At 36.1% G+C, this 13,609-nt stretch overlaps 1 protein-coding gene across 2 annotated transcripts in view; it reads left to right on the top strand.

The window, feature by feature from the left end:
- Positions 1-9,899: 9,899 nt before the first annotated feature.
- The window catches only part of LOC149263675 (methylesterase 17-like), a 134,033-nt gene continuing 130,323 nt past the window's right edge, over positions 9,900-13,609 (top strand). The window contains exon 1 of one of the 2 annotated variants that reach the window (XM_089426590.1): positions 9,900-10,611. In XM_089426590.1, coding sequence (XP_089282716.1) covers positions 10,336-10,611 — 276 coding nt within the window. In that variant the 5' untranslated portion in view covers positions 9,900-10,335. The remainder of the gene's footprint in view (positions 10,612-13,609) is intronic. The other variant, XM_089426588.1, reaches the window with a different exon arrangement.

Below are 13,609 nucleotides of genomic sequence, written 5' to 3' on the forward strand. Positions count from 1 at the left end.
AATCCAAATCATTTATATACAAGGAGGATTTGAATCTTGGATTTCACATTACTTCTATCGCCAATCGAGCTACCCTCGAGACACAAATGAAAAATAATTTAAATGTAAAACAAAGTTACAATTTTTTAGATAATTCAAACCAGCCTAAATCCATCTTAACTCCAGATCTACCAAGAACTAAGAGGGATCAAAGCTCTTGAGATGCAAACCTCTTTTAGAGTGAAAATAAATCTGATCCCTTTGGGTGCTTGGTAGATATGAGTTAAGATGGATCTAGGCTGGTTAATATATCAATAATCAAGTTATTTAATTTATAAATAAAATTAAAAAATAAACTGAAATATATTCAATTTGATTTAAATTTATAATTAAAAAAAAAAAACTTGAAAGTAAATTTATATTAATTCATATTTTTAATTTGTTATATATTTTTATAAAATGAAATGATTATTTAAAAATAAATATGTATAAAAAAATCAATTACACACATAGGTACAACTTTGCATATTCCATATGATGAACATACATATATTGTCAACAGTATATACATCCATCACGTCACTTGTTGGAATTGAACCCTAGGTGGGGAGGATTCTATACCTCCATATATATATATATATATATATATATATATATATATATATATATATTTCCATTCAAATTGTAAAGTGTGTTTCACTCTTTTTTACGAATTTGTGTTAAAAATAGTTCTAATTATATTGTATTTTTATTAAATGTTTCAATACATTTAATGTTTTGATGATAATTTTACTTCAATGTTGTCTCAATACTCTTTAAAATATTAATGATGATTTTTATAACACTTTAATATAGTCGCAATGGTTTTGTTCCCGCATGTTATTCTAGCATATAACATGTACTTTTTTACACCAAAGGTGTCTCTCCATGGGGTTGGGTTGGGCAAACACTATTCATCCTAGCCAATAAGATCCATCCATTTTCATCTCCCTCCATATAACCAGTTTTTACCATGTGGCATTCTGAATAGTGCAATATGCCAACTTCACCACCAACTTCTCTTGACACTCTAAAGAGTGCAAGCTTTCAACCTCACCACCAACAACTCTGACCTAGTCAACACATAACTTTTCAAGAACGACCAAAGAAGGCAGTTAGGACGCAGTCTCACACACTAAATCCGAACAGTTGGCTTATCATTTGAATCCACATTCACTCCTATAATCCTCCCTAGCATGATTCTCTTATACGCTTGCAAAGTATCCCGAAAAGTGGCATGAGGCCTTCCAAATGCCATTGAAACCCCCAAACTCTGAGTAGATCCAATAGCCATATCTGTTTTGAACTCCCCCAGAGACTTTGATATCATCAAAGCCAACAAATGTGACCATGAAAACCTTAACATCATTAGTATGTGCATTCCTAACAAAATCAAAGTAATCCTAGACCTCCCCTTCGGTTCCAGGATACTAGATTAGAACCCCACATACATCCTTGGAATTACTGTAATCAAAATCCTTCAAAATAGCCTTAAGGACCTTCATATCAAGGGCGTATATCCGAATTGACATGGCTTATGCTGCAACAGTGTTTTCATCGAAAAGAGAAACATTGGACATGGGAAAGGCAGTGAGATTTGTAATCATTGTTTGGAAACTCAAGAGTGGCACCAACCTCCCCTAGGCAATCTCTGCCTAGTAATTTTTTTGTTTAGCTCTTTGAAGTTTTCCTTTGAGTTGTATTGACCCGTCTAGTAAAAGAAACAGTCTGAAAATTGACCCATTTTGGCTTCACAATTTGCCCTACCACCATGGCAACATAACAAACCAACAATTTCCTCAATACTCAAAGAATTAAATAAGGAAGTGTATAAATTATGTGGTCATTTAGCTATTTACCTGTGTGGTTTTCCATTAGTCATATTACTTTGGGCTTAACCAAATCTTGCAATGACAAATTTCCATCAACAAATAAGCAATCACTGAAGTAGAATGTTGCTCTTCATAGGGCAACAATTTTTGTTCTTTTCTTATAATAATAACATTAGCCTCATTCCTAAAGCAGTGTCGACTAGACTAGTGGAATCTTGCATGAGGACCCATTGTGTGGCCTAGAGAGCGAGTCAATAGGCTTTAGGACCTTGATGGAGATCAAACTCGAGTCGTAATGGAAATCTGGGACTAGCAGCATCATGTGGTAGAGAAAAGATAGATAGTTGGGTGTGGCATACCTAGGGCAAGGTATGTCGACACTTTCTACTATGCATAGGTTGTGAGCAATAGGATTGCATCGTGGCACTTGCATTAGAGAGTTTGGCAAACTTGCATGCATTTATCAGTAGGATCTTTTTGTGGTGCTTGGGCTCAAGAGTTTCGTATAAATTAATATTATAAAATAGTTTTATTAAATGATAAAAAAGCTTTATCTCTACAAATTTAAAGGACATGACAATGATGTTGTTGGTAATTTGGAAGTCATATGAATTCAATGCCCTTTGTTGGAAATGCCACCATTTTTTTCTATTAAGTTTTGGAACAACTAGACATCAGCGGTTGTAAAGAAATAGAGGAGCTAAGAATCACTGCCATCTTCGAAGACTATGTATTCCCCAATGCAATGAGATATTAGAGCTGCTAGGTGTGGAACATCTAATGTTTTTGGAGAGGCTCGATGCATCTAGCTATCCCAAAATCGAGTGGGGTGCGGGAATAATGGAGCATAATAAATTCATGATTAAGTCAGTCCACTATTAAATATACATTATCTGAAGAAAATCATTGGCATGGGTGATGTTATGCTCCTATACCAATAAGTGTCATATTTCATGATTGACTTGATCAGCTTGTAATATGTTCATACCTTTCTTGTTGCAAAGGTTTTCCATATTTTCAAAAAATCAAAAAATTTAAAAAATGTAAAGAGAGTATACCCTAAAAGAAAAATCGAAGGGTAAAAAGAATAAAATGGTCAAAAAATGAGAATAAATGAACCCCAAACAAAAATAGAGCAAGAAAGTGGGCAAGTCCAAATGCCACTACTATTTCAGTTTCTGTAATAAGTAATTGTGTGCAACTTGTTAATCTTATGCCACAATTGATGAAGAGTCAAACTGTTCAAACTTGGCTCTTTCATCTTTCAATTTCAAGCTATAGAGATAGAGAATAAAATCTGACCAAACTGTTTAATCTTGGCAGATAAGTAGATAGGTAGAGTAAATAAAAAGGAGCTCAATAGTGTAATCTGAGCCCTTGGATGTAATAAGGTTAGACTTAGATAGATTTCCATATGTAAAAGAAAAAGTGTGATAAGGGTTTGCCAATCTAAGTGCACCCAAATAAAGAAGAAAAAATGTCAGGCTAAAGTAGGTAGGGTAGGTAGATGATGTTGCAGAATGATACTTGTGATGAAAAATACTTCTAAATGTGTTGATCTTTACTTTTCTCACCAGTGCAAGGCAGATATTACACTTGATGCAGTTCAAGCAAGACAAGGTCAAATAACTAATTTACACTCACATTTTTCCCTAAAGATTTCACTAATTCCCCCTAAAGTATTAAGGACTTTGAAAATCAAAGGGGCTTAGCATTTCTCTGACTTCTGGAAGGACCAGACCCTCAGCCCAATGATCTAAAAGCCTAAGTACTCAAAAAATCATCCATCCATCATTCATTTCATTTCATAAAGCTTTTCTAAGTAAAATCCTATTTTACTTATGAAAATACACAATATTACGTAAAAAGCCCATTTTTTTTATCTTTATCCTAAGTTTAAATACATACATGAAATGATTTAACTTGGCACTTTTACACTTCATAGTCATATTAACCATTAATGTATTTATTATATAAATCCCGATTAAACATTTACCCTTCCCGTAATATGTAAATATATTAAAAAATCCCCAAAATGTTATATATCCCGCCTCGATTGAATACAACCATAATTAGCATTTAAAAAAGGATTAATGAGTTAATCCGTAATTCATTAAGAACCTTAATTCCCCGCTGCACCAACGGGATTAATTAACCCTCTTGGTTAATTAATAACCTTCCTAACCACTTGCAGTCCATCAGATATGATTGATTAGTTGTTAATTATATTGGGCCCGCTGCATAACTCCCTGCCATGTCCCACGTCTGTCCACCGTTCGATCAAATCATTCCCATCCAATGGTCGACGGTGATATCACGACCACCCTTCCCACCTCGCTTTAACTCACAATTGCCTGATGGTTTTCTGCCTGTACCAAAGCCACATGTCGCCCGTTCCATATGCTCGCTCGCCCTCCATCTAAAACCACCCGACTCTAAAAGTAGTGCAAACAAGCGGCTTACCACCCTCCATGTAACGATAACACGTCCCATCACGTTGATGTCATCTGCCCAATAAATGCAAAAAGACCTGCCAAACTGAATTTTGTTAAATAAACGATAAAATGTCATTTTCGTTGAAGTTTTCTGTGTCCAAGCTCCCATGCAAAGTAACAACTGAATCCACTGTACCAGCTTTTCAACCACCACCTGACCAAAAAGACTTCAGCATCGTGCTTTACAGTCTGTCATTCAACCTGCCATTACACAGTTTACCTATTTAATCCGAGTATTTATACATTTTGCCCTGCAAACCTGCAATTTCAGTTTTCCACTGAGAATTCTACCAGCGAAAGCCAAAATTCAAGTTAAAGACAGTCTGTAATTACCATAAAAGACCCCAAAACTATTGTTTAGTCCATTTTTTCCACAGAAAGCCCCAATTCCAGTTTGAATACACAATAACCAAACATGGAAACTCCCATAGCCCTGAATGTCGCGCCCATGAATGCACCCCATAGAGACTTAGATTATCTACCTCTGGCCGACAAAGATTTTCAAATAAAAGATTTATCTGGTGACAGGAACCATCTTCAGGCCTTCTGCCAAGTCAGATATAGCTATCTAAACAAGTCTGACATTTTTGGGCTATGGGAATCTAATCTTCCCATGTATTTCCTCCCCTAAGCCCATGTTTTCCCATATATCATTCATCACTGCTGTGCCAACTATGACCCTGTCCATAGAGCAGTTATGTCCCCATCCCAGACTATTCTTTTTCCCATAACTGCTAAGTCCATTAATGAAATGATACAGTTCCACTCCACTCAGCCCATTGCTCCTCTTTCCATGGCTTATCTACTTGAAAAGGCATCTCAATTGCCCACATCAGAGATAAGCCGTATTGCTCAGACCTTCATGCTACCAAAGCACCAGCCTAAAGTCCACCTCCTTATCTGCAGCCTTTTTTCACTGACATTGGCAGACTCATTGTTGAAATCATATCCCTGATCATGGGATTCAATTCCAGTGAATGTGTTGATGATATCACCTTAGTTTTGCTATCAATTTTTACTCCAGGACAACCCTCTGCTGTCAGATATGACTATGCCACTTTCATTGCCAACAAAATCCATAATCAATTCATAAATTTGGAGAGGGAAGGAGTCTTCAAATATACATTTTTTATATACCATCTTTTGTTGTATCATCAACCAGATAGCTTTCCTTTCTCCATCAGGAAATTGGACTCAAAAGGAAATCGAAGGTCTGTGATTTTTTGGAGTTCCATCTTTCATAATATCAGTGAATCCCCTTATACTTATAATGAGTTCATTGACTGGTTTGTACATCTAGCAACCACTTTATTGATAGGAGTTTCCCCTCCTAGGATCACTGGTGATATGAAGAAGATTCTACAGCTCTCTAAACAGTACAGGATAGGTGACTGGTACCTGTATCAAAATCACACAGAAATCAGAATGTATGGGTGTGAACTTTGCCCTTTCAAGCTACCTAAATATGTGCCCATGAGATTATTTGCACTAGAATATTTTAGACAGCTTATAAATGCAGAATTAGTCCATTTTTGTAGCACAAAGAAAAAGGCTCAGCTAAGAATCAAGAACCAGTTAGGCCCTTTTGTCATCAATTCTAGGGATGCAGGGAAAGAAGCTGAAAATATTTTAGAAGACCACCTTAGATTGAAGAAAAGTTTTTGGTGGGTGCCATATGATCCAAATAGTTTCATATGTGACAAAAAGACAAAAAATAGGCTATCAGTTTATATACATCATAGGATCCTAGAAATTGAACATTTTGCAAATCAGGATGATTGGGTAGAAGGGACCCTAATAGAAGATATTAGTGAGCAGGAAAAGATGGAAATTGCTATTAAAAATCTTGAGAAAGCCCTTAACCTGGACTCTTTTGTACAGGTATCATTCAAGCTGCCTCAACAATCAGAAATTGGTACATCTTCTATCAGGACTTCTCAACAGCCTGCACGAGAAACCAGCATACTAGTTACAGGAACTTCCAAAGGCAAAGAAGTAGAGACCACAGAGCAGGCATTAGAGAAAGCACTGAAGGAAAAGCAGGGAGAGTCGACCTCCCAGCCTCCCGAGGTAATCCCCATAGTCTCAACTACAGTCTCCTCCACACTTGGAACAGCATTAGCTCCAAATGACCCAGCAGCCACATGAGAGGTAATCACAGGTACATCAACAACAGGAGCAACATCAGGCAGTAGTGCTAATTTAAGCACAGAAAAATTGATAAAGGCCATGGAAGAACTGAAATTACAAGTTACATAATTAAAACAAGCAAAAAAACAATTGGCTAATATAGAGAAGAAGTATGATGCCTCAAAAATAAGTGTTGCAGAAAAAACTAGGGAGATTAAAGCCTTAGAAAGGAAAGTTAAAACATTAGAACAAGAGCTCACTTTTGACAAGCCCTTGGCAGAGATCAAGAAAATCCTTTGGGCCAACATCATTTAATCTATAAATTATGTGTGGGCATCTATCCAAGTGATTTATGAGCGGATTGATTTAGTGAAAGTAGCACATGGAGCAATTCAACAGACAAGAGCACAGTTAGGAAAAATGCCTGAACAGGCCAACAGGCTTATACATTTTTTGAATACCAAAAATAAGGAACGACTGGAAGCACTTGGCATCCCAGATAGGACAGACACTATTTTGGAAATCAAAAGGGTGCTAACTAAAAGAACTTTGATGCAGAATCTAGAAATAAGATGTCAAGATATGCAAGTAGAAATTAATTCTTTTATGGAGAAGTTTACAGTTTTGCAGAATCAAGGGCTACCAAGTCCTTTGGTCATCAATGACAGGTTAATGAAGCACATTGATTATGTATATAAATTGAATAAGTATGCTGGAGATCAAGCTAGTTCATCAACAAGTGCATCAAGAATAAAAACACTTCCCACAGGTCGAGTTCTCTATAATACCTTGGAGAACTTATTCTATATTGAACATGAGGTAAAGCACTTATTTCAACTCCAGCCTAATTTTTTCAGATATACAGAAACTAATGAGACTCTGAGGAAACTTCAGAAACACAGATTGCTAGAGCAAAAATGGTGGGAAAACATATTGGAAATTTTGTAAATTTACTTTTGGTAAAATGTAAATTTTGGGCTTTTACCATAGCAAGATGAACAAAGATGAAGAGGGGTCAAACAGGTCAAAGTGTATCAGAACAGGTGAAAAGTATTGGTCAAAACAAGGCAACCAGCACAGAGTTACTAAAAAGGACAGCAACAAGCCAAATAAAAGGGCCTGCCTCTAGCACATTTAGCGAGAAAAAGAACAGCACAACAACAGTTCACTTTCTCCTATCTTCGAGACTAAGTGTCTATTTTTCTGTAAAAATAATTAGTCATCACTAGAATATATCTCACTTTGTTATGAGATATTTTTGTAAAGATTTTTGTATAAATACCCCCTTAATTGGAGTATTGAGGGTGGATTCTTAGACATTGCTGTAATATTGACTATTTTGGAATAAAGTGCTGATTGGACCAACTTTGTGGCTTGCTGGATGAAGAATTGAAGCTAAGGACTTTTTTCAGAATTCTTGAATCAAACACCGAATCAATAAGTTATCTATACCTTGTGTTTTAAAGTTTTCCTTGTTTAAAATATCATCTATGTCTCACATCTGAATGATAAACGAAAAAGAATAACTCAGAATTTGCTTAATTGCACTCTGTTTTTAATCGTTATTGTTCTCTATGTTTTCTTTTGAACTAGTATAAATAGTGAATTCTTAATTGCTCCTGTTTCCTAGTTTATTCATCTTAATCATTTAGTAAAGAATTCTTAATTGCTCTTTATTGATGGTTAGTCATGTTTTGCTCTTTTAAAGCATGTTAAAGGATTCTTAGTTGCCCTTTAACTCTTTAAACCCATCCCATCTTTAAGTCTTTAATTGTTCCCTGTTTGACTACCTTGCTCTGTTAAACCATCCTTTGTAAAGAAACCAAGTCCAGTTAAGCCATTTTCTTTGACTCCATCAGCCCAATGGACTAAGCTACTCAGTCTTACCCCTTTGCTATTGAATCTCACCACCCAAACTCAAACAAAACCCCTAAACTTCACAACTAGCCTAATATCTTTTAAAAACTAAGCTAAATCATAAAGAGAGAGCCCTCTCTGAGTACAGATTGGCTAGAATATGTACTTAAAAGTTGGTTTGTGGTTACGTCGGACCCCTTTCCTCTTCCCAACAACTTCTAGGAAAATCTGAGTGATAACAGGTGAAAACAAAAGCCATCATCCTGACTAAATTTGTTGTCGCTGCACATTTATGACACTTGGTTAATTCTTTAGTTTCCACTTTACAAAAGGTTGGCATTATTTGTGAAAGATATATGACATTCATTGAATCCACTTTATTTCAATGCAATACATGCTACACCAAGTTGCGTCGTCAAATGTACGTGTAGTCATACATTTTATATATCTCATTTTTTTTTCAAATAATCTTTATTGAGCTGAGAGGCTCATTCTACAACCCGATATGAGGGTGAAGTGCAAGTATGTTTGTCCCCAACGTGGAGTTTACACATGTCCCTCTTAAAATAAAAATAAATTATTCTCTAAATAGAAAAGCAATGTCCACTAAAAAAATGAATATGTTATGGATGTTTAGTTAGTTTTCTATATGATATAGTATAATTTCTTGTAAAGTAATTAGAAGTAAAAAAAAATGTTAAAAAAAATGTTTTAATGTTGCATGTAATAAAAATATTCAATGTGAGTGATCCATAAAATATTTTAATATGAATTAATATTGATGTATACTTGAAAATATATCAACAACCATATGATATAATATAATTTCATGTAAAGTAATTAGAAGTAAAAAAAATGTTAAAAGAAGAAATTAATATTGCATATAATAAAAATATTCAGTGAGGGTGATGGATAAAATATTTTAATATGAATTAATATTGATGTATATTTGAAAATATATTAACGACCAAAAAACCATTTTAATGTGCACATGTTATGTAAAATATTTTAATATCAACCATGTTCATGTACTCTATAACAGTGAAAAATACAACTTAAACACCATAAAAGATAATTGCAAGTGAAAAAATTTGATTCCTCTTGTCTCATATTAGATTTGTGCTTAACATAGATTTATGTTGGTATAATATTTATTCTATTAAAAGTAAAAGTTTTTGAATTTAGTGATTTAACTTTTAAATATAATCTTCCTGAATCTTCTAGTCCTTTTGTGTATCTTTACACCTTTAAAAATGAGTACTAATTAAATTTAAAAATAATCTTCCCAGTACCCTATCTACCCATCTACCCTGTCTCACGATTGGTAGCATTCCACGACAAAACTATAATGATTTTATGATTGCACATGAGATAGCATTCCACGATAAAACTATAATAATTTTATGATTGCCAGCATTCCACAAGGTCAATTCACGGTCAGGAAAAGTACCTAGCAATAGGTTCTAGCTGGTCCACGTTCTCTGCTAACAGGTTGTTCCCATTGAGCTTTCAAGTATCGTTTCAGAATTTTGTTTTGTTTGCATAATACTTTGGATATGTGACAGCGGCATTCGGCTTTAGAGCACTAGCGGGAATGACGCGTTAGCTTCAATTTCGTAAGAGAAAAACAGAACAGCAAACATAAAAAAAGAGGAAAGGACAGAAAGAAGAGAACTCTCCTTTGTACACTGAGAGGAACCGGGCGTAGACAGGTAGTTGGGCGATTCACCTACCAAGTCCCAAGCAGTAATAAGTCAAATATGCACAAGATCACTGTCCTAAATACACTTAACTACATGGTGTATATACCCCAACATAACAGATTGAGAATTTCTGGAATTTAATACACTTGAGACATGACTTGTTCCAGACTAAGAAGAAGAATTAAGCTTAGAAAAGGAAGGGACAAGATGATTTACATGCAAGACGACCGGGAGCCATAATATAGTAGAGTTTTAAGGATAGTTTGTGAAGTGGATGATTAGCTAATAAAATTGGAAGACATGGCTTCTGAAAACATAGTGCAGGAAAAGATAAACATGGATTGTGAAAATGTAGCAGCAAGAGGAATCCATTTTGTGTTGGTTCATGGAGCACAGCATGGAGCATGGTGCTGGTATAAGATTGTGGAGCTTCTTGAGAAAGATGGTCACAAGGTGTCAGCAATCGATCTGATGAGTGCTGGTACAAGTCCTGTTACAGCTGATTCCATCACCTCATTTGAGGAATATAATCAGTCTCTTATGCACTTCGTTGCCAAGCTCCCACAGACGGAAAAGGTGCTTGCATTAATTCCGGTTATAAATCCATACTTAAGGTTGAATTCATTTCTTGTTTTCAATGGTCATTAATGTACTTTGAGGAGATTATGCTTGAACTTGACCTACATGTGCTCTTTGCAGCCCTTTAGCAATTAGACTGATAAATAAAAGTGTACCCTTCCAGATCAATAGCTAGATAAAATAGGATATCTGGCCTCAAGGGATCATTTCTTCTGAATTCCTTTCCTGTACAAATTTTGGTGAAATTTCTTCGTTAGATCTCAGCAAGCTCAAAGCCACTGAACCATCGTAGATATTGACTAACAAAATGTGCAGTAGTTGAATAAAGGATGGAGACTCATCATTGCCGTCAGATCACTTGCTCAAGTGCAGCCACACCAACTTTTGAATTGATGCTTTGTCCAATGCTGATCATTCCTGACCTTAAACTTCTTTTAAGCCTTGGCCAGTTGTTCCTGCACCTTTGGATGGATCTACCTAATTCTCTCAACAAATTTGTTTCCTTATCTACCCCTGATTCTTCTAAATCCTTGATTGCTTGCCGCTGCTCAAGTAGAAGATGAAATGGGACCTGTAGAAGATATCTCATACATGTCTCAAAGGGTCACATGTTGGTAGATAAATGCACAGCCCAGTATTCACACTGGTGAATATATGCTAAACTCCCATCCCATGTCTTAAGGTTTTTCGATTGTATCCCGATTCCCCACAACAAATGCACCAAAATCCTATTCACCACATCAATCTGTCCATTGGTTTGTGAATTGAAGGCCATTGATCTCTGCAACTTAGTGTCCATCTGATTCCCATCATGTGGTTCATAAATTACTCAAAAACTGAGTATCTCTGTCTGGCACAATTGATTTTGATAAACCAGAGTAAACCTACACAGATGAGTAAAGAATTTGCATGACTTCTTCACCTGATAGAGTCTTGCATGGGATTAAAACACACATTTTGCTATATCTTTCCACTACCAAAAATGAATAATCATGTTCTTGTTCTTGATGATTTTTGAATAAACCACCTGTGAAATCCATGGACATACTTTCCCAAGGCTGCCTAGGCACTAGCAAGGGAATGTACAGTCCTAGCTTACAGTTGGTTTGCTGGCGCAACACAGTTTACAATCTGTTGCACTTTTCAATATCATTCTGCAATTTGGGACGACATACATACCCTTGCAAATTAGAGACTGTTTGGGTTAAACCAAAATGACCAGCTACCTTTAAGTTGTGGGCTTCACATATCAGACAAATTCTAGTATCTCCTTGTGGGATGCACAATCTACCATTTGATGTAACAGTCCATTCTGTCCCTCCCTTTTCACACTCTTGGTAAACTACCTTGAGTTCAGCATCCTTAACATATAATTCTTTGTAATCTTCTGGAGTCTGGATAACATGCTAGCAATTTTATTTGTTATCCCCTTCTTGTATTTATTAGAAAGTCAAATTGTTGCAGAAATCCCATCCTCTTGAAATAGCAAGACTTCTTTATTTTGCTTTGAGTTTGAAAGTGCTGCCATTGTTGATGATCCATATAGCTCACTGTCTCTTTTCCCAATAGGTAGTGGTTCCATTTTTTTGTAGTTTGAAACAACGTGCTTCCATTTCTACCTCATCATAAGTCAGATAGTTCAGTAGCACCCCAGAAAATAACTGAGAATGCTAGCATGCCAGTCTTCCTCCTTGCATAAGTACTGCTCCCCAAGGCATACCCTGAGTCATCGGTTTAGATTTGAAAAAATAATTGGATGTTGGGAAATGCTAGTACTGGAACTCTGCTAATTTTCCTCTTCAACTCCTCAAAAGCATTTTCTTGTTCCTTGCCCTGTAACAAAGGCTTATTGCCAGATATCACAGAAACAAGATGTGTAGCATTTTTGAAGAAGCATGCTATAAATTTTTCATAAATATTGAGTAGCTCCAATAATACTCTGAACCTCTGTTTCATTATTTTTTCCTTAAGAGTAACAGAATAGATTATATTAGCAAAAAAAGTGCCAAAGCAGAGAAGAGACACATCCACAGTATCCTGAGACAAAATATTGTAGAAGGTTTTAAAACTGTACTAGTTTAGCCAGTTTGACTGCACCTCAATCCTACTACTAGACTCCAAAAGAAGCCATATGGATACAGTCTATAGAAACTGCCATGAATACAATAACATCTGGCTGACATCAAAATTAGACTAGAAATATCTCCTAATCATCTAAAATTATCAAGTTTCTAGTAGCTGCTACTCGGTTGAGATCAGGCAGTCCAGCTGAGGCAGATTGGGTTGAATTTGCATAAGATTTTTTGTGCTCACTTCCTTGGGCATCTCCCTGCTGTAATGCCTGAAGCTACTACACTTCATATTAGAGACGTTGCATGTCTGAATTCAGATTCTAAATTTGTTGACATTGTGGAGAGAGGATATTGGTTAGTGTTTTCGCCTGAATCGAGAAGTGATCCATTTTCCAGCCTAGCACTGCGATTTCCATCCTAGCGTCATCATCAACATCCCTCTCATCTCTGTCTGCTCCTCTCCTTTTTCCCCTTTTGTCCTCCATCACAGTGAAATGCAGAGTTTGATAATTGTTCACTGGGAAGTCAAGCACTCCTTTTTTCAGAAGTTGAGCACTCTTTTTTTTCACTGGGAAGTTGAGCACTCTATTCTGCCTGCCGATGTCAATTTCCCAATTGTCCCTATCCACAAGTGAAATCCTTCGCAGAACCCCAAAATCAAAGACATATATCACTCTTGCACTTGTTCTTGATCTGCGCGCAGATCACCGACTGTTAAATTTACTGGAGAATCAAAAGAATGCCAGTATTAATAAATACCACCCTACAATCTGTGATCCATTCTTCGTCTAAGGAAAGGTTGCCAATAATCAAATTGCATGCAGGGTCTGCCTTGAAGAGCAGTCCGATCCTATCTTTCACCCGTTGCTTGCATGGAACAAATCCAGTGAAAAGCCATGTCTTTCCTCCAAATGATTGAATTA

Source organism: Pinus tabuliformis, chromosome 6 (assembly GCF_031772625.1).
Source record: "Pinus tabuliformis cultivar Carrire ecotype Pingquan chromosome 6, CPIR1, whole genome shotgun sequence".
Lineage (NCBI taxonomy): Eukaryota > Viridiplantae > Streptophyta > Pinopsida > Pinales > Pinaceae > Pinus > Pinus tabuliformis.